General features: G+C 50.5%; 1 protein-coding gene across 4 annotated transcripts in view; it reads right to left on the bottom strand.

Moving 5' to 3' along the window:
* The window catches only part of DNMT1 (DNA methyltransferase 1), a 43,162-nt gene that overhangs the window by 11,597 nt on the left and 11,715 nt on the right, over nt 1-19,850 (bottom strand). For 2 of the 4 annotated variants that reach the window (XM_012790673.3, XM_012790675.3), the window contains exons 3-25: nt 19,549-19,656; nt 19,136-19,355; nt 17,721-17,796; nt 16,537-16,615; nt 15,681-15,712; nt 14,886-14,970; nt 13,496-13,530; nt 12,488-12,572; nt 10,858-10,892; nt 10,373-10,454; nt 7,826-7,860; nt 7,385-7,430; nt 7,209-7,289; nt 7,027-7,136; nt 4,744-4,862; nt 4,402-4,494; nt 3,424-3,575; nt 3,105-3,292; nt 2,793-2,991; nt 1,644-1,741; nt 1,306-1,453; nt 423-538; nt 49-253 (exon numbers count right to left, since the gene is read on the bottom strand). In XM_012790673.3, the coding sequence (XP_012646127.1) occupies nt 49-253; nt 423-538; nt 1,306-1,453; nt 1,644-1,741; nt 2,793-2,991; nt 3,105-3,292; nt 3,424-3,575; nt 4,402-4,494; nt 4,744-4,862; nt 7,027-7,136; nt 7,209-7,289; nt 7,385-7,430; nt 7,826-7,860; nt 10,373-10,454; nt 10,858-10,892; nt 12,488-12,572; nt 13,496-13,530; nt 14,886-14,970; nt 15,681-15,712; nt 16,537-16,615; nt 17,721-17,796; nt 19,136-19,355; nt 19,549-19,656 (2,427 nt within the window). Of the gene's footprint in view, nt 1-48; nt 254-422; nt 539-1,305; nt 1,454-1,643; nt 1,742-2,792; nt 2,992-3,104; nt 3,293-3,423; nt 3,576-4,401; nt 4,495-4,743; nt 4,863-7,026; nt 7,137-7,208; nt 7,290-7,384; nt 7,431-7,825; nt 7,861-10,372; nt 10,455-10,857; nt 10,893-12,487; nt 12,573-13,495; nt 13,531-14,885; nt 14,971-15,680; nt 15,713-16,536; nt 16,616-17,720; nt 17,797-19,135; nt 19,356-19,548; nt 19,658-19,850 lie in introns of those variants that run through there. The other 2 variants (XM_012790674.3, XM_012790676.2) reach the window with 2 other exon arrangements.

The following is a 19,850-nucleotide window of genomic DNA, read 5'->3' as shown; positions in this document are numbered from 1 at the left end:
GCCGCAAGCACGGGGAGGCAGGAGCCCCCGAGGGGTGCCAGGACTCACCTCCAAGGCCCAGTTTTCCGAGGGAGCTTTGTAAACGACCTTCACTTTGCTGTGGATATACGACAGCTGCATGTCCTCACACTCGTCTACCAGGAACAGCTCCAGAGGGTCAGACGTGGCCCCAAGGACGGTATCTGTCCCGGCACAGAACCAGTGGGCGTGGAACATCTGCCCGCTGCTGCTGTCCTCCCACAGCGCCGTGACCCTGGAGGCGGAAGACGGGCACGGGGAGAAAGTTCTAGCGCGACTGAGTCTACTTAGGCAGACTGTGTCTTTCTGGTTTTACTCTAGGGCCAGGAGCTGCGACTGCCATTCTGGCAAAACAGGCATCTCTTGCTTGTTTGTGGCAGTCAGGCGGAGGGAAGGATACGGACCTCGCCAGATACAGCGGTTTGGAAGAATCATCTGGAATAACAGATACACAGTCCCCTACTTCCAAGGTTTCCGCATCAATGCAGACTTTCCTGTAGTAACTCTTCTTCCCATCAATCTGAAAAAGAGTTTCATTTCAGGCGAGGACTGTTTTGAAGGTCCTTGCTCGGACTGGCCTGTGTGATCCTCTGTTGTGTTCTAAAAGCACGTGACTCACAGTAATTCGATTAGGAAGCAGCCAGGAGCTGCAGCACCTGGCCACTACACACCACCCGCTCCCACGGCCTCAGCCCCGCGCCTGTGCCGACCACCACCGAGGGTCCAGGGTTCCATTTTAATAGTGCCACCCACAATCCGACCCCTGGCCCCTCTCCCGCCTGGCAGCCCCTTGCTCTGGTAATTCTGGCCATAGAAGCTTCCTCCCGCTTCTCCAGCGAGGTCAGCCCACTGCCACCGCAGGGCAGGACTTCCCCAGGGCTTCAGGCGGCTGCCGCCTATCTGACCTCCGCCCCAGCTCAGGCGCCACCTCCTCAAAGCCTCGTGGCCCTCGGGCCCCTTCCAGCCCTCCATGCTGCCAGGGCACACACCCCACCCGACACACTGTCTGTCCTCCCGCAGGCGCTCAGCTGCGTGCTGGGTCCACAGTGGCACCCGCAGGTGGTCGGCCTCACGCTTAGAGAGTGAACTATCTCTGGCTTGTGGACATCAAGGAGGTGACACTAAGGGGACATTTGCTCTCAGCTAGTCCTGTTCTCACGGGGCAAATAAGCAGGTTTCCTGTCACCAGGGCTCAGGCTGCCCAAGTGGTCTGGCTGGCAAGATGCCCGGAGACGACTGCTCATCACGAGCCCGGCAGCGACACGACCAGGGCTTGTCCAAGGTTACCTTGACGGCTTCTCCAACCCAGGAGATCCGATTTTTGTTCTGTTTCTTTTTCTTCCCCTGGTGCATTTTTTTGGGTGACGGCATCTCTGGGATATTATCATCAACTTCCTCGTCGTCATCTGCCTCCTTCATGGCCATATTGGGACACCTGCAAAGTCACTTGTTTTAGCAAAGCCACCTTTTCTAAGTAAAGCCAACTGAGGCTGTTTTGGCCAGATTAAGAGGGACAGGCTGGGGATAACGCTGAACACAGGATCCTGTCCCTCTGCACGTGTCCACCGGCTGTCCCACGCAAAGCTGACCCCTCCGCCCCAAGAACGAGAGTCGGCCCAACCCACCTCCTCTCCTGGCACGCCTGCTTGCTCCGTCCACTGCCACCGAACTTGACCATGTCCTTACAGGCTTTACACTTTCCACACTCGGGCTGTTGACAAACCTACAAAATGGCATTAAAAAGGTCAATCAGGCAGGGCATGGTGGCTTGTGCCTGTACTCCCAGCACTTTGGGAGGCCAACATGGGAGGATCATTTGAGGCCAAAGTTCAAGACCAGCCTGGGCAACAGAGCGAGATCCCACCTCTAAAATTTTTTTTTAATTAGCTGGGCATGTGGTGCATGCCTATAGTCTCAGCTATGCAGGGGGATTGCTTGAGCTCAGGAGTGTGAGGTTGCAGTGAGCTTTGATGACGTCACAGCACGCTAGCCCAGGCAACAGAGCGAGACTCTGTCTCCAAAAAAAAGGTTTTAAGAGTTATAAATATACTCTAGCCCGGGCAACAAAGTGAAACTGTCTCAAAAAAAAAAAAAAAAAAAAAGTTATAAATATAAATATTGGCCACACATGCACTAAAAGAAAAATAAAACAAAAATATGATTGGTGAGGACATGCAAGCTCCTGTTAAGAGCTGTCACCGAGGACAAAAAGGGAAGGCCCCAAGTCCGTGTCAAGTGCGAACACAGGGTGGTTCTGAAGGCAGCTGCCGTATTTTCACATTTAAGGGATTGTCCCAAAGAAAGTCAAATAATAGATACCAAAATATGCCTAATCTCTGGGTCATAGAATTAGGGTATTAATTTCTCCAAAGTGAAGGGAACATGTATTTTAAAAAATTCACAGAAAAAGAGGCCTTCTAAGGCCTCAGATCTATGCTAGACAAGGTCCCCCACTTTCCCAGGGGTTGCGAGGCAGGGCAGCTCCTGCACCAGGCTGAGCCTTTGGCGGGCGGCCACTCCCTCCGCACCCACACTGTCGCCTTGTCACAGGGAGATGTGGACAGCACAAGCCCACGCCGGAAACCAGGCTCTCCGGTTAGGGACAGCGGCATTAACAGCAAGCGCCCGAGCACACCTCCCTTGACTTCTGTCCTTCTAACGTTTGTCCCATGAGGCATGCAGGGGTCCCCTCAGACTAGCAACTCTTTCTCCCAACTTCTGTCTTGGGGTCACGTTTAAGCAGTTGTTCGCAGAGACGACCCAGGCAAGGTTACCTCGCAAACGCCACACCGCCGGCGTTTGAAGGCGTTCTCCTTGTCTTCTCGGTCATCCTTTTCGATTTGCTCTGCGAAGAAAGTGTCAAAGATCTGGTAGACCAGCTTGGTGGTGGTGGCTTTCGTGGGTCCTTTGTCCTTCTCCTTGGCAGAGTGCTTGATGGTCTGACGCCTCTCAGCTCGCCTGGGAGAAAGGTTTCTATATATATATATAAAAGTTTCAGTCGGCAGTTTAGCCGACTGGGGAAGAGGACACAGGACACGCTCTGCCTTCCTCGCCTCAGTCTTCGCCTTGTGCCCGCCTGTCCTTACCTCTGTCCCAGCGTGACCCCAGCCAGCTTAATCAGGGCCCTCATGCAGGGACTCAGGAAGATGGGCTGCTCGTCACTGTCCCCGGCCTCGTCGTAACTCTCCACCTGCTCCACCACAAACTGCGCGTGTCGCAGGAGGGAATCCTCTGTGAAGCGGTTCAGGTTGAGTCCAGAAGGAGGAACAGTGGTCTTAAGAGAAAGAAAAGGCAGGCATTTCTCTTATGCTTAACCAAACGGTTCTCGTGATGCCAAGTCTGGAAACGGCTTCTGGACTTGCGTTTCGGGCGTGACCCCGACGAGGAAGAGCCTCAAGCCCTTACCTCGATCTTGTTGATCAGGTCCTCGTAGGTCGATTCAGGATTCCTCTGCAGGAACTCGACCACGATCTTACTAATGTAGATCTTCTCTTGCATCAGCCCGAAGATCGGCGCGTACTCGGGGCTAGGGTCCATCAGAATATACTCGGCAAACGCTGCAGTGAACACGTGATGTTTTAAAAAGGGGTTTGAGGCCGGGCACGGTGGCTCATGCCTATAATCCTAGCACTCTGGGAGGCCCAGGCGGGAGGATCGCTCAAGGTCAGGAGTTCAATACCAGCCTGAGCAAGAGCGAGACCCCCATCTCTACTAAAAATAGAAAAATTAATCGGCCAACTAAAAATATACAGAAAAAATTAGCTGGCCATGGTGGCACATGCCTGTAGTCCCAGGTTCTCGGGAGGCTGAGGCAGGAGGATCGCTTGAGCCCAGGAGTTTGAGGTTGCTGTGAGCTAGGCTGACGTCACGGCACTCTAGCCCAGGCAACAAAGTGAGACTCTGTCTCAAAAATAAATAAAATAAAAAGGGTTTTGAATCTGATGGCACCTATGGTGGCCACAGGGGAGGGACAAATCTATCACATTTACTGAACAGACTGGAAGTCACTCCACACCCAAACGTCAAAAACACAAAGCACAACCAGTTCCGGCTGGCTCAGCTGGAAGGGGCCTGTCCCAGCCAGCAGGAGAAGGGAGACTCGCTGAGTGGGCTTTTGCTAAGCTCGTCTCCGGCTTTGGAAATTCAGCCTGGGTTTGAGCTGCGAGGATAAGACCTGCTCTTGTAACTAGAGGATCCGCTCCAACGCCAGTTGTAACTAACACGAGAGGCCATCCCAGCTAAACCCGCTGTGGTTCCCACAGGGTCACGTGGCATTCTGCAAGCCCGCCCAGACTTCCCATGAGAGCCCGGCCAAGCCCCAGGAAGAGCAGTGCGAGGCCCCTTCCAGGTCCGAGGACAGCCTACAGCGGGCCACACACTTACAGGTGCTGAAGCCAATGAGAGCCTTCTCGCCTCCGTCAAAGCCAGTGATCCACCACTCGTTGATGGGACCGAGGTTTTTGCCATTAACGCCACCTAGAGCAGAAAAAGACGAAACGGTTTCCCAAAAGGAAACAGACTAAGAGTTATGACCCACGTCACACCCCAGGGGGGCTAAGTGGCACTCAGACTGCCCAGCTCGGCTTGCATCTCTTATCCGCATTGAAGTCGCTGTCCAGGGCACAGAGTCTCACGCCCTGACTTTAAGCTGAATGTTGCTCTGTGAGTGGATCTGCTCATTTGAGAATGTCTGTCCCAAACATGCTCCTGGAACATTCCACTTACCTTCAAGAGATGGGTCGTCGTCGTAGATTGGTTTTGCTGAACCGGAAAAGGACAGCTCGATATTCTTCTCAATGAGGCCGGTGTCGATCGGGCACAGGTGGCCGTGCTTGCAGTACACGCTGGACAGGGAACAGAGCGCGCGTCATCTTTTTGGTTGCGAGAATGCTAGGTAAGCACAGGGTTCCATCACCCGAGCGTCTGCCCGGCTCTCCCACCTGTGCGTCGAGAGCACGTGGATTTGCAAAGGCAACGCCGAGATCGGATGGTGGGAGCAGCTCTGGCTTCCAGAGCACATTCTACCATGTTGTGCAACCACCACCTCTGTCCAGCCCCCGCACATTTTCAATGCCAAAATATAAAACCTCATCCCCATTACGCAGCAACTCCCCAATACCCCTGGGCCCCGCTCTAGTGACCACCAATCTGCTTTCCGTTCTTATGGATTTGCCCGTCCATAGTATTTCATATATGGTTAATTTTCTGTTATGAGTTATGCCTCAAAAAAACAACTCAAAGCAGGTTATACAGCACTAGGAAAAGAGGTACGTCAGGGGCTTGAAGGAGGGGTTCTGCCTCACTTTGGGGGCTAACGCTGAAGCATAAAGAAGGCATCCACAGTCCCACTGCCCCGACAGCCCTTGACGTTGGAGAACATTCTTCTTAGTTAAGTCAGAGAACATGAGGCCAAACTTAACAGAACACACTGGGGGTTCTACTTATAAACCTTGCATGCCAGCCCCCAAATCGCCCTCCCCCCAGAGGTGCCATGGCAGCCTCAGGGCCCCACGTGGGGTCTGCACAGGTCCCTGGAAAGTAGCCCCTCGACTACTCTCAAATGGCCTAGCACCTCCTTGGAAGCCAGAAATGCTCATCTTTGAGGCTCACAAAACTTTTAAAAAAGTAAAAAGCTGAAGACCTTAAGCTGAGCTCCCCTACTACCTGCCAGGTGTGGCAGACCAAGACAGCCAGCCTTAGGACTCAAGGTCTGATGGGAGAGACAGGCACACACAGACAAACGTATCGAGGGAGGCCCAGGGAAGAGACGGCTCCAATCTGCAGCCCCATGGCTGTGTGGAGGCTACAACAGACCCTGACTCGACGAGGCCGAGACGCTTACGAGTTCCTGGAAGCCCCACCCCAGCTCTCGGCTCTCTCTGAGCCTCTGTCCCCAGAAGGCCACAGGCAGGGCTGTGGGCATGACCGTAGCACTGTCCACTGCAGTGCACTTCACTTGTGCTGTGGCTTTTAGCCAGGCCCTGGGGATCACTGGTGGATGGACAGCATCCCAATCTGGACCCAGGGGAGGGACACGACCACCATCCAACCGTGGGTCATGGGGCCCTGGCCCAGTGGGCACGAGCCCCCAACCCGGGGTGGGGTGGGCATCAGCAAAGGCTGCCTGGGAAAGAACGTCCGCCTGACACCTCTAACAGGTGTCCCCGAGGGGCTCCCCCACGTCGCTCTCTCTAGGGAGAGAGAGAAACCGTCTGAGGCCTGCAAGGGAGTGGGCTGCTCCCGGAGCCATGCAGGTCCCCTCGGGGAAGGGGAAGCCTCTGAGAGTAACGGCACTGCTGGGGACAGGGAGCAGGATGGAGCTGGGGACGCCAAAGGGCCTCTGCCTATTTGAGGGCTGACCGGAGCCTCAGCAAAGGCACAGGCTGGACACCACAGGCTTCTCCCCAGAGCGGGCACCAGAATCATCGCCATGGCCTGCAAGGCCCTGCCTGCCCCGCCCTGCCCACCCCGCCCCCAACTGCACCCCTACCACTTGCACTCCCCACCAGCCTCGGCACCCTCCCCTAGCCAGGGACTTGCTGTCTCTCCATCTGGGGTGCTTGGCCCCTAGCTACCCCCTCAGCCTATTGTCTTATGCCACCGAGGTCTCTGCTCAAGTCACTGCCCTTCCCTTCTACACAGAGCTCCCTCCTCCTGCCCATTCTCTGAGTGTCACCAGGTGTCGCTTGTTTATTTTCTGTCTCCACGAAGGCTGGGACGCCCAAGCTGCTACAGCCACAATACCCGGATCAGTAGCTAGCAGAGCTGGCCCTCCTTTGAACACATCTGACCTTCACGACGTGCACAGACTGGAGAGGCAACATGTAGCATTTTAATACATGAAATAAAACACGGTCCCCCAAAACCGCACCAGGACAAAACGAGAACAGCAGAGGGAACGTTGCAGGTCAGGTGCGAACTTCACCGGGCTGCTAGGAACGGAGGTGTCTTCAGGGAAGCGCCGTCAGCACGACACGTGCACACACCCCCCCGAAGCGCGTCAGTTACCTGAAGCAGGTCAGTTTGTGCTGGGGAAGAGCCTCGTAACTCTCAAAGCCAGACTCGTTGGCGTCGAAGATGGACAGCTTCTCGTTCGTCAACATCTGCGGCTCATCCACCTGAGGGACACTGGACCGTTAAGCAGGGCACGGAAGGCGGGACGCAAGAGGCCGGGAAGAGGTGGCACGTACCGCGTCCGGGGGGTGCTGCTCGTACTTGAGGTCCGGGTCGTCCAGGTACTGCCCACACTGGATGCACTTCGGAGGTTGGGTCTGGGGGAGGGGACACAGACAGCGCTCAGGGAGGTGGCTCCGAGCAGCAGCCCTGTCCACGCCACCACCCGATTTATTCCCAGACAGACTTTTACCTTGGAGCTCATGACTGTTTTGGTTCGAGCCATTTTTCTCTCAGTTCTGGGGACAAAGCACAAAAGCACAAGATTATTTGTTTAGCCATTCTAGAACGTATCAAATCGCCCATCAGATTTACGCCCAATGCACCTGGCCCAGGTGAGCGCCCACCGCTGCAGTAAGGGCCAGGCACTAGGTCCCATGTGGCCCTGTGGCACGGGGCAATCTGCCTAACGCGACGGAATCGGATCACCTCCGTCCTGCGTTCACAGGTCCGATCGCACACAAAGCTAGGCTGCTCTAGGGTTCACTGACAGTCCCTTCATCTTCCCGTTCTAAGAACCACCATTTAAACATTACAATCTGCTTTGTATGAAGACAAAAACAGGCAGTCTCTCTGAACCGATTCTGGCTCAAGCACTGCCTGATTAAAAATAAAGACAAAAGTAAACTCTTACGGTTCTTTGGGTGTCGTTTTACGTCTCTTCTCCTCCTACATGGGGAAAACAGAACGGAAATAAAGGGTAAGAAAGTGTCTTGCACGTGGCTAGTGTTTCAGAGCTAAGGAAGTGCCACATGCTGATTATCCCAAGGCTTGGCCAGAGGTGGGGACGAAGCAGTCAGAGCAGCAGGTGTGACCTGGCTCACCCCCGTGTCTAAAACCTCACACTCAAAAGTCTTATAACTAAAGACTTCCTTAAAGATTCGTAAGAGAGACCAATTTTTCAAAACCTTAGCTTTCCTGTGTAAGTGATATCTCAAGGTAAGCAAATAATTTAGGGGTAGTTGGACTGAATTTTGTCACCTTGCCCCCCAAATTCATGTTAAACCCTAATCCCCAATGTGACTATGTGGACATAGGGCTTTTTTTTTGAGATGGTCTTGCTCTGTCACTCTGGGTAGAGTACAGTAGCATCATCATAGCTCACTGCAGCCTCAAACTCCTAAGCTCAAGTGATCCTCCTCCCTCAGCCTCCTGAGTAGCTGGGACTACAGGTGCAGGCAGCCAACACATCCGGCTAATTTTTCTGCTTTTAGTAGAAATGCGGGTCTTGCTCTTGCTTAAGCTGGTCTCGAATTTCTGACCTCAAGCGATCCTCCCGCCTCAGCCTCCCAGAGTGCTAGGATTACAGGTGTGAGCCTCCACACCTGGCCTGGACATACAGCCTTTAAGCAGGTAATCAAGGTTAGATGAGGTCGTAAGGGTGGGGCCCTGATCCAATAGGACTGATATCCTTATAGAAAGAAGAGAAATCAGCTCTTTCAACCTATGAGCACAGAGGAAAGGCCATGTGACGAAAGAGCAAGAAGGTGGCCGTCTGCAAGCTAGTAGAGGCCTCGCCAGCAACTAACTCTGCTGGCACCTTGATCTTGGACTTCCAGCCTCCAGGGCTGTGAGAAAATAAAGGTCTGTTGTCTGAGCCACCGAGTCTCTAGCACTTTATCATGGCAGCCTGAGCAGACAAAACCCAGGAGAAATGTATTTCTAGAATTATTTCACGCAAATGCAGGAATGATAGGACTAGACTATCACTACCTCACAACTCCTAGTGAAATAATGGACTTAGGCAATGGCAACTAAAAACGTCAGGTGGGAAACTGAGGGGACTTCATGATGAATGGATTAGGTAGACAGCACCTGAGCCCAAGGACCAATCTTAATGTCACCAAGAGACAACGCTGTTGGGGGCCGATTCTGGCGTTATGCCTTACACTAATCATTCACTACAGCCTGTAATGTACGTGTGCTGCATGACGCAAGAGTAGCCAGTATTTTCTTCAGACACGGTTGCTGCCTTGGGACATGACAAGAGGCCCGAGTTTCTGCACGTAAGCAAATGTTGCCCAGCTCCGATACAGTGGGCCCCCGTGGTGAGAGTCTGGAGGCCATAAAGATAAAAAGAACATTCCCAAGGTCCAGCCCCAAGAGACGGTTGGTAGTCAATGACGGGTAAGATTCCTCAAGGGAGGGATGACCTAAGACGGGCACAACCATGGGGCCAGCCGCATACTGGAAAAGAAAACAAAGATTTTTAGATGGCTGCATTGCTTTATGTTGCTTATCTCGGCCTTGGTTTTTGAGCTATGTCCGGTGCCTTAAGTAACCATTTTGAGATCTGAGATCATTGGGACAATTGTTCCCTTATGAAACAACTCCAAAATTGACGGTTATTGCTGCTATGCTCAGATGCTCACGTACAAGAAACTAACCTTGGGTCTAGAGGGTATAAAAATAAAGCGACCAGTGCATTGGGCACTCGAGTCATGTACCGTCCTTGTGTTTCTGTGTTGTTCTTTTATGTTCCCTGTTCATCCTCCGTCCTGTAAACAGGCCACGGCACAACGCCGCCTCCAGGTGTGGTGCGACAGAAGGCACAGGGCACCACCACAGGTGTTCCCCTGAGAACAGCAAGAGGCCTGCGCGTGGGCCCCCAGTCTGCAGGAGACAGTGCTGGGGGGGAGATGCCACTCACAGAATCCAGAATCCAGGAAGCCACAGACAACCCCCAAGTTACACATCAAAGGAGCAGGAAAGAACAGGTGAGGTATCGAGGACAGATGTCAACCACACACTGTACACAGACCTCGTGTGGGTCCCGACTCCAACGAACTAAAGAAAACAGACGACGAGGGCAATCCGAGCACAGACGAGATGTTTGATGTTGCTGTGTCTGTCTGACCACGGTGTTGTGCTTGTGTTTAAAACGAGAGTCCCCTCCTCTTAGCGCTATTCCTGCTGCACACACCGCAGCGACGCATCTAGGATCTGCCCGACGGTACCCAGGGGCGAGGGTGAGGCAGGGGAACGGGCAGGGTTTGGGTGAAACCTGCTTGGCCGAGAGTTGCTAAGTGGGGGAGACTGATGCAGCCGTGGGGCTCCCCCATCCTGCACTTGAATATTTCCATGATACAAAAGCTCATTTAAAAAAAATCACTTTGACATACCCCAGCCAATGCGGGGGTGGGGGTTGAAATAAAGTGAAATTGAGAACTAAGGCCTTTACCTTTTCATCCTCGTCCTTGTCCTCGGACACCTGCGGGTGAACTCTTTCGGGCTCTTTCTCCTCAGGTCTCCTTTTGGCAGCTCTGTCGGGCGAACGCAGCAGACGTTAGCTCAGAGACACCAACTACATCACCGACTCGAGTGGCAAGTGACAAACACGGGAAACGCCTCCCCTGGCGAAAAGCAGAACGTTCGCGCGGGCTCTGCAGGCACGTTGCTGCCTCGCTGCCCTGAGACAAGGCCTTCGGAATCCCTGGCTGTCCCCTCAGACGTGGGGCCTGGAAGTGATACATGTGACCGTGCAGTGGCAGAGGGTGAGGACGGCCCCGAGAGTGACTGACTGGGTATCTAACCCCGCCCCAGCCGATCCAGTGTTCTGACGGCATCGGCAATTCCCTGTACACATCTGCGCGTCATGACAGGTGTCTAGAACAAGTGTCTTGGTGAGTAAGACGACACGAAGGCACGAGCATTTTAACCACTTACAGATCTTTGGGTTGACTTCTGTGCCTCTTCTCATCCTGAGCCGGGGAAATGTGGGGGTGGGGGGAAGTGGAGAGAGAAAGGGGAAAATTAGCGTCTGAGACAGAGACAGATGAAAAGCGAATACCACGGTTATCGGTAAAGATCTCAGCTTGAAACTAGAGCACAGGAGGGCCTGGGCAGATCCACCGGGGAGAGAGGAGGCGTCAGACTTTTACTTCCTTTGTTCCCCGCCCCTTCAAACAAGAGTGCACTAAAGAATCTCCTAGACCAGGGTTGGCAAACTGTTTCTGCAAAGGGCCAGGCAATAAACATCTTCAGCTTTGTGAGCCACATGGTCCTAACTACTCATTTCTTCCACTGTAGTACAAAAGCAGCCACAGACAATAGGTAAAACAAAAAGGCATGGCTCTGTTCCAATAAAACTTTATTTACAAGAACAGGCAGCAGGCCAGGTTTGGCCTGCAGGCCATAGTTTGCCAACCCCTGTCCTGGGATAGCTCAGTATAGAAGGGAATATTATAGACATTTTGCTTATGCAAAATGCCTCCAGCTCCATCTGCTCCCTGGTCAGGGATAAAGACTTCATACAGCCAGACACTGGGATAGAAAGGGAAAAAATGTTTTGAAAGAAAACCAAACTTGGGAAACTAGCATGGAAAATTAATAAAAGAATCCCCGACTTGTTTACCAAGCTTGTTATATATGGACAAGCTAGTATTTTCTGAGCCTGTATATAAAAAAATAGTTTCTTACTGATAAATCTATTCATTTAGTTCTTCATAACGCAACAAATCCACACGTGGGTTTACGAAGCTATAAAAGCCGAGCATGGCGGCAGTGCCGGCTGGGTGACTGTCAGCCCCCGCCGGTTGGCCGCAGAGGACAGGAAGCAGTCTGACTACACCACTGGACCTTGCGAGTCTGAGCGGATCCTGTGCTGACAGTAAGGTAACCATAGCTAGGTAGAAAAGATGAGCCAGGAAGGTGCTACCTCGAGCTGGGGCGCTACCAAAAGGCTCCTCCGCTATAGGATGAGAACAGAGGCCTGTCGCCACCCAGGTCGGAAGGGAGAATGCTCATGACCCGGCAATCTCGACAGGCAGAAAACCACAGCCACCATCCCGGGATTCTCCCAGTTCAGCCTCTTCTACAGGGTCCAGGGACAGCCCCCCAGGTGACCTTGCTGTCCTACGCTTTCAGAGGCCCAGCCCTGGTACCACCTATGCTATTTTAGGGTTTAAATGTGTTCACTTGGCCGAAATGGAAGTGGGAGGCTGGCGAGGGGAGTGCTGTCCCCAGAAGGCAGGTAAGGACCTGCCATGCGCAGCTGGCATTCACGTCTGAGCTGACTGTCCGTGGAACCTTAGAATGGGTAGGGGGGCCTCAGCCCGGGCACACAGGCCCTGTCCCGCATGCTGGACGGAGGGCCACTGCACGCTCACTAGGCTTCAGGCAGAGACACGCAGCAACCCCCCCCCCAACACCTAAGACAGGGACGAGGTGACTTGCCCAGAGCCATCCTCTGGGTCCATGTGGCTGGATTGGAACCCAGGACCCTATCCCCATGCCACTTCTCCCAATCAAACAGGACGATAATAAGAGCTAAGAAACGGGAAGATCCCGCCCTCACTTTCTCATCTCCGTCGTCCACGTCAGTGTGAGTTCCTGGTCTGGCTTCTCTGTCCGGCTCCTCCTTGAATCTCTGTTTAGTTGTTCTGCCACAGAAGACAAATACGCCAGTCAGCTCGCGGGCCCCGACACCCTCCCGTGCGGGCCAGAGAGGGCTTCTTATGCCAGCTCCTCCCAGATCTAGAGTCTGGGCCACCTCTGTCTTCACTCGGCAACCCCAAGAGGCATCTGCCACTTCAGGACTCACAATTGTCACTTCATGCAAATGTTGACCAGAGATGTCAGTAGTTTAACACAAAAAACAAAAGGGACAAAGGGACTCCACTGATTTCCCATGGCCTGATGGGAATCCTGCCTGCAGTGGAGGAAAATGCATGTCTGGCCTGTGCGGGTTCATCGACTGCACACAAGGGCCTGACCCCTCACCTCTGCCCCTGCCAGGGCCCCGCCACGCAGGCCAGGCGTTCCGCCTACCTCTGGACTCACGCCCAGTCTCCGCATTTGCTTCTGCCAACTGGATGTCAGCAGAGACTTGAAACGTGCTGCTTTTCACTTCCCACAGCCACGCGAGTGTGCCCGGGCTAGCCAAGTTGTGGGGCAGAGGTGGGTCGCCCAGCTGCCCCCGCCAAGCCAGGCCCAGGTCAGCGGACAGCCGCCGAGCTCCGCAACGCTCACTGCCTTAAGCCTCTGAGGTTGGCGGCGGCTTGGTTTGTTACCCAGTATTTTCAGTGACAGGTGACTGACACAGCTGCTCATTCAATGGCCTTTCATCACCACACAAGAAAGTGCTATGTGACCGGCCCTGAGGAAGGGCTCAGGGTCAGGAACAGGAATCAAGGCTGACCTCAGCCTTCGCTGTGGTGGTCTGACCTCCACAAGCAGAACCTACCACATGCTACACGTATGATTGGTGACCTTAATGTTCTGCACCAACCCATTATTTTACCAGAACATCATTCGAAATTAAGTTTCATAGCATAAAGCACAGAGGCATGTTAACCATACTTACAGTTCTTTGGTTTGACTTCTAAGTCTCTTTTCTTCCTAAATAGGGAGGAAAAAGACTAGTTAATTTTTTTTCCATTTGGTCCTGATCCTTCTATTAAAGTGTTCTATGGATGTAAGATACCTAAAACTGATCCTATAGCCCAGACGGTGGGCCTGAAAGACTGTCTACATCCAAGATAGCACTTTTCTCCCCCTTGTCTGAGTAGGCAGGCAATTAAACTCTTAGAAAATAGATCCTATAATGCTGCAGTTTAAGTATTTTTACCTCAAAATTGCCCTATGGCCTGTCACCAGTAAGTGTTGACAACTTCAGAAAATAACTCTATTACAGATTCCCAGGAAGGAGGCAGGATGGCCCAGTGTGGAGAGCGGCTCCATCTCAAACAGGACAACGTGCCGTTGGGAGACTGCATTTAATGAGTTAGACACACCTCACCAGAAAACCACACAAGTGGAATTCAGACTCAGAAGCTCCACAGGTGGTAGTTTGTAAAGAGCCCACACAGGTTGGTGGTGTTAAGAAACACGCTGCGGACCTTCCTACTGCAAAGAGGGACCCTGACACAGTGACCACAGGCAAGAGAGCCTAATCTTGCCCCAGGTTCCTTTCTTTGGAAGGTGGTGGTCAAACCATCCCACCAGGACCACTTGTTCTGAAATGAATTCAAGGTATGCACCAATGGTAAGTGCTGTCTGCTGTTAACTAGAGTCGGGGTATAAAAGGCGGTTAATCATGGACTAGCTTCAGGTACCAAATGGTTCATTACTGAATGTCTCAGTTGATCCCCTACTACAGCAAAACAATGGGCATCCATTCCTTAACAGCTGCCCAATAAGGCTCTCGCCACCCACCTGAGTTCGTAAGAAATTTCTCATCAACATCTCACCATGAAACTAAACCAAAATGGAACCCAACATCTGTACGGCACAGAAATGTGAACCCTCGGATTTTCAAAGGAGCTGGAAGTTTTGGGAAAGGGCTGGTCTGATCTCAGAGAAGAAAGCAACTTCATACCTGGATGATGCTATAGGTTGGCACCTCCCACATTTGAAAGTTGGATCTTCACAAAGACCCTTGTCAGCGAGAGGCAGGTGGGTGAGGGGTGAGACCGAAGCTTGGTGACCAAGTAAGTAGCAAATGTCAGCCTAGGCCCCCACTGAGGTCGTTATTATCACTACAACCTTATAACCCACCTTCCGTGTTGTACACAACCACCAGAAGAGCAAGTGTGAGAAGTGTCTTGGCCACAGTTAAGGCCATTTTGATCCCTGGAGAAATCCATTCTGTTCCTACATGTTCCCCGCCCGCTGTCCCCCTTCCTGGAACCAAATGGGGACTGCTGCATTTGCTTAAGGCAGAAATAACAAACTTGAAGGAGACAAAGCTTTACTTTTTCATCTCTTTCTTCCTCCTTTACGGTGTGTGTTCCTGGTTTTGCCGTTTCTGGCTCTTCTGCAGGAAGAGGTCTAGCAACTCTGTCAAACGAAATAACAAATACCCCAAGTATGACTGACACAGACATCTTTCCCAGAAGCAGTCTTCCTAAGATCTTCTTTCCTACCCCGCAAAAAAATCTTCAACCCAATCTTCAGACTTCTGTAAGACACATACTCCTTGAATATTTAGTATTTAATATGAGCTAAAACTTGTTCTAATAAGCAATGCCAGCTGTCCTTCATTCTTTGGCCACAGAGAATTCTACCTGAATCCAAAGGTTAATTATCTGACCCCTAATTCAACAGGGCTGTGGTTGCCATAGAAACTCACTAAAAAGCTCTTTTTTTTGAGACAGAGTCTCACTCTGTTGCCCAGGCTAGAGTGCCGTGGTGTCAGCCTAGCTCACAGTAACCTCAAACTCCTGGGCTCAAGCAATTCTTCTGTCTCAGCCTCCCAAGTAGCTGGGACTACAGGCATGCGCCACCATGCCCGGCTAATATTTTTAGTTGGCCAATTAATTTCTTTCTATTTTTAGTACAGATGGGGTCTCACTCTTGCTCAGGCTGGTTTCAAACTCCTGACCTTGAGCAATCCACCTGCCTCGGCCTCCCAGAGTGCTAGGATTACAGGTGTGAGCCACCGCGCCCGGCCTAAAAAACTCTTTTTATACTTTCTGGAAAAGTAATTTCACAAGCGAGATTATGTAACCAATTCAGACCAAAAAGAAAGATGTAGTAACTATTCTTACCGTTCTTTGGATGTAACTCTACGTCTCTTCTCCTGTGTGGAGGGAAGGAAGAACAATAGATAAGAATATTGGTTTTGAGGGAAGACCAACAGCAAAAGCATGAATGGAAAGATTAACTGAATACATTTGATATGGTTAAAAACAGGGTTGGGAGGGTCTAGGTTTTGGGGAGAAGATCTGGGAAACTCTGGTCTGGTGCTGTTACTCCCCCACTATCTCCAAAACAAAGGTGAAGGCCAGGAGCAAGGCCAGCATGTGGCTGCCTGCTGGACCCCGCCCAGGGATGCTACGTGAAAGAATCGAAGATTCTCTACCGCATGTCAAGAAATTCTTTACTATCAGAGTAAAGCAAAACCAAAGTGGTAATTTGAGATTCTTATCAGGAAGCGATATTGATAACCTAAATGGGACAGTAGCTCTTTTCTCAGATGAATGCCCTAGTACAGTTTCTCCAAGTTCACAAGATTATTACTACTGGGGAAAGTTGGGTGAAGGGTACATAGAATCTCTCTGTACTATGTTATATGGAACATACATATATAAAATCTGAGTATTTGTGAGTATATAAAATCCTGCCTCTAGAACTGCATTTGGACTCGAACTATAACATCAGTTCTTCCTTGGACCTTCAGCCCTTCCTGCAAATTTCAAACTTGCCAGCCTCCACAATCCTGTGAGCTAACTCCTTAAAATAAATCTCTTTCTCTACACACACTCTGTCTCTATTGGTTCCGTTTCTCTGGAGAACCCAGACTAGACAAGGTTTTTATTCATTTACACAGAACACGTTACACCACAATAATCAGCAAATATACCAAAACAAGGTGGGGTTAAGAAATGAAGATGCCAGTCCTACCAGGTCTTTGTCTTCTTCCTCGACAGAATCGTCCGATTTGGCTCTTTCAGACTCTTCTTGGGGCTTTCGTTTGGCAGGGCTGTCACAGACAGTGAAGCCAGCGTTAGTTCGCCAAGATCCTAGACCTCTAGACCTTAAGTGACTTAGCCCTTCTTGCTAAAAGCACTCTCTGCGGGACAGACTCGGAGTATGAAGCCTTCTTCACTCCCAGGAGGGGCCCCTTAATGCCAAGTTGATGAAACAGGCTTTAAGTTTAGTGTTTCTTCGAATGATATTCTAAACCTATCGTATCGCCACCTTGCCAGCCCTGAGAAGTCACTGATCTATGGCTGCTAGTGTCACAGAACAGACATGACGCACCTCTGACGGAAGGACACAGCACCATCTACGAAAAAGTCAGCCTCAGAAAATAAAAAGCTGGAATCTGACCAGGCCTCTCGCTCTGTCTACAGGAAACCCCAGGGGCCACACGGACCAGCACCAGGATGCGACCGGCCAAGCCTAGAACCGCTGCTGAACAAATGAACTAATTTCTTCAAGCAAATGCTAAGAGGATAAGAGGGAAAGAATCTATGACTTGCAAACCTTAAGGAACAAATCAGGCAAGTGCTGTTTGTTTGCCACATGGCTTGTTCACCACAAATGGGGAAATCTGAATGCTGACTATATTTGATACTAAGGAGTTCTTATATTACATTTTTTAAAAAGGCTGTTGTCCTGCTACCTATGACATATCTAAAAAATGTTAGCAATTATTGCTAAACAAATTTTTAAAAAAGCTGTAAGAGAACAACCTCATTGTCTAGAAATATACTGAAATATTCATGGACGAAGTGACATGTCTAGGATTTATTTTAAAATAATTCAGGTGAGGGGACACAGCATATGGGGCACAAATGAAATAATGGCCAGGAGCTGATAACTGCAGACGCTGGGTGATGAGTGTTTGGCGGTTCGTTACACTATACTCAATTCTGTGCGTAGCTGAAGTTTCCTATAAGAGTAGGAATAGACGAGGTCTTCAGAGATGCTGTTCATAAATGTCTAGTGACTATAAGTGCATGATGAAACCCTATGCAATACGGAGACAGAACTGTTAACTTACACCCTACCAATTTCACGCACGTTTTACCAAAAACAGCTGGTCCCTAGAAAAAGCAGCTGCCAATTCATTATATACTGACCCCTTTGCGAAATGAGTTGTGATGGTGGTCTGCCTGGTAGTTTTCCTTGTAATCCTGGGGCTAAGTGAAGCTTCGGCTGTTTAAAGAAAGAAAAAAAGCCACTGTGAATACAAAAGTCCACAGCTATGCTATGGTCCTTTGACCATCACCAAGCTACCTCAGAAAGCCAGGTTCCAAGGATGAAGCATCCTTTGGGTTTTTATTCTAGTCCATGACCAGCTTGCCAGTGTCAGTCATTGGCACCTGCCCGTTTGCTGAGCCATATTCCACCGAGCTCCTATTAGAGGGGCCAAACCCCAAACCACATAAAGAAACAATCTCTCCTTCTATCGCCAAAAGATGAAGTGACTGAGAACCAGACCTAAGCTCATGTCCCATCCTCTTGTTTTTTAAAATTCCAGGCCAGGCACAGTGGCTCACGCCTGTAATCCCAGCACTTTGGGAGACTGAGATGGGAGGATCACTCAAGGCCAGGAGTTCAAGATCAGTCTGAGCAACATAGCAAGAGCCTATCTTTATAAAATAAATAAATAAATAAATAAAATTAACAATTAGCCAGGCATGGTGGCCCATGCCTGTGCTCCCAGAAGGTTGAGGTAGGAGGATCATTTGGGCCAGGAGTTCAAGGCTGCAGTGAACTATGATCACACCACTGTACTCCTGCCTAGGCATCAGAGCAAGACCCTGTCTCTAAAATAAAAAAAATCAAAATAATATTCCAGAAGAATTCCTTCACCTATAAACTGGGAAGGAATCTGGGAATAAAGGTTTAGCTTAGCTGGGTATATAATGTCTTAGAAATAAGAGTACTAATAGCCCCTATCATCCAATACCTCTCAAATGTGGCCATGTTTTGGGATCCAATGCTATATACTTGGTCAAAGATGAAAGTTAGGGACAGGAATAGTGGCTCACGCCTGTAATCCTAGCACTCTGGGAGGCCAAGACAGGAAGATTGCCTGAGCTCAGGAGTTCAAGAACAGCCTAAACCCTGAGCAAGAGTGAGGCCCCATCTCTACTAAAAAAAAAAAAAAAAAAAAAAAAAGAAAAAGAAAAAAGAAAAAATTAGCCAGCCAAGCATTGTGGCGTGTGCCTGTAGTCCCAGCTACTTGGGAGGCTGAGGCGGGACGATGGCTTGAGCTCAGGAGTTTGAGGTTGCTGTGAGCTATGATGATGCCACCTACAGAGGGAGACTCCATTTCAAAAAAAAAAACAACCAAAGTACAAAGACAAAATTTAAAGAAGTACACATGTAAGCTAATCAGAAAGCACACAGTGCTTGCTAGTTGGGCAGTATACACAAGAAACAGACTCAAAAATGCTGCCCAGGGGATGTGTGTGGGTGCGAGTCTGGCTGCCCCCTTATGTGTCACCAAAGCCTCCTCTGGGGTGGAAAATGAGTCAAGCGTCCTTACGATTTGTCTCTCCGTCCGACTTGCTCCTCCTCGGCGTGCGAGCTTTGGAAATGGGCTTGCGGGGGGAGTTTGCCTCTGCCATTCCCACTCTGCGATCTTGACCCCTTGCCTGGATCCCGTTTTCTAGACGTCCGTTCACTTCCCGACTGAAAGCGTGAGCTCCGTTCTCCAAGGACAAATCTTTATTTAAAAGGGATTTGACTTTAGCCAGGTAGCCCTCCTACAGCAGGAAAGGATAATTTAAGTAGCAGTGAATGTAAACAAGTGGCAAGAAGAGAACAAGGAAACACATGCGTTTCCTTCATCATCATCGGGCAACAGGGAGAGCGGGGGATTTTCTGCCTCCCTGGTCAGACAAGTTACAGGGGAGGAGACTTTTCTTCTAGAAGCCCGGATGCTGACAACTGACTTACCTCGGATAATTCTTCTTTACGTAATTTGGTTTCCAAGTCACATAACTGAGTCTTTATTTCCGTTTGCAGAAATTCATGCAAGAGATTCAATTTCTCCTTGACACATTCCTAAGGGAAGGATATAGGGTTAGCAGTCCCCAAATTCCCAAGCTATGACCCAACGGACTAGCACACAAGTTTTTAAGCTCCCTTGTCACATCATAACGACTGAACGGCAGGTAATGCTGTCTCAGCCAGGAAACTAAATAGTCACAAAACATGGTCATGGCATTTCTATAAAAATCACTTTACTCTCATCTCCA

Source organism: Microcebus murinus, chromosome 27, assembly GCF_040939455.1.
Source record: "Microcebus murinus isolate Inina chromosome 27, M.murinus_Inina_mat1.0, whole genome shotgun sequence".
Lineage (NCBI taxonomy): Eukaryota > Metazoa > Chordata > Mammalia > Primates > Cheirogaleidae > Microcebus > Microcebus murinus.
This window is presented reverse-complemented; position numbering and strand designations above follow the sequence as displayed.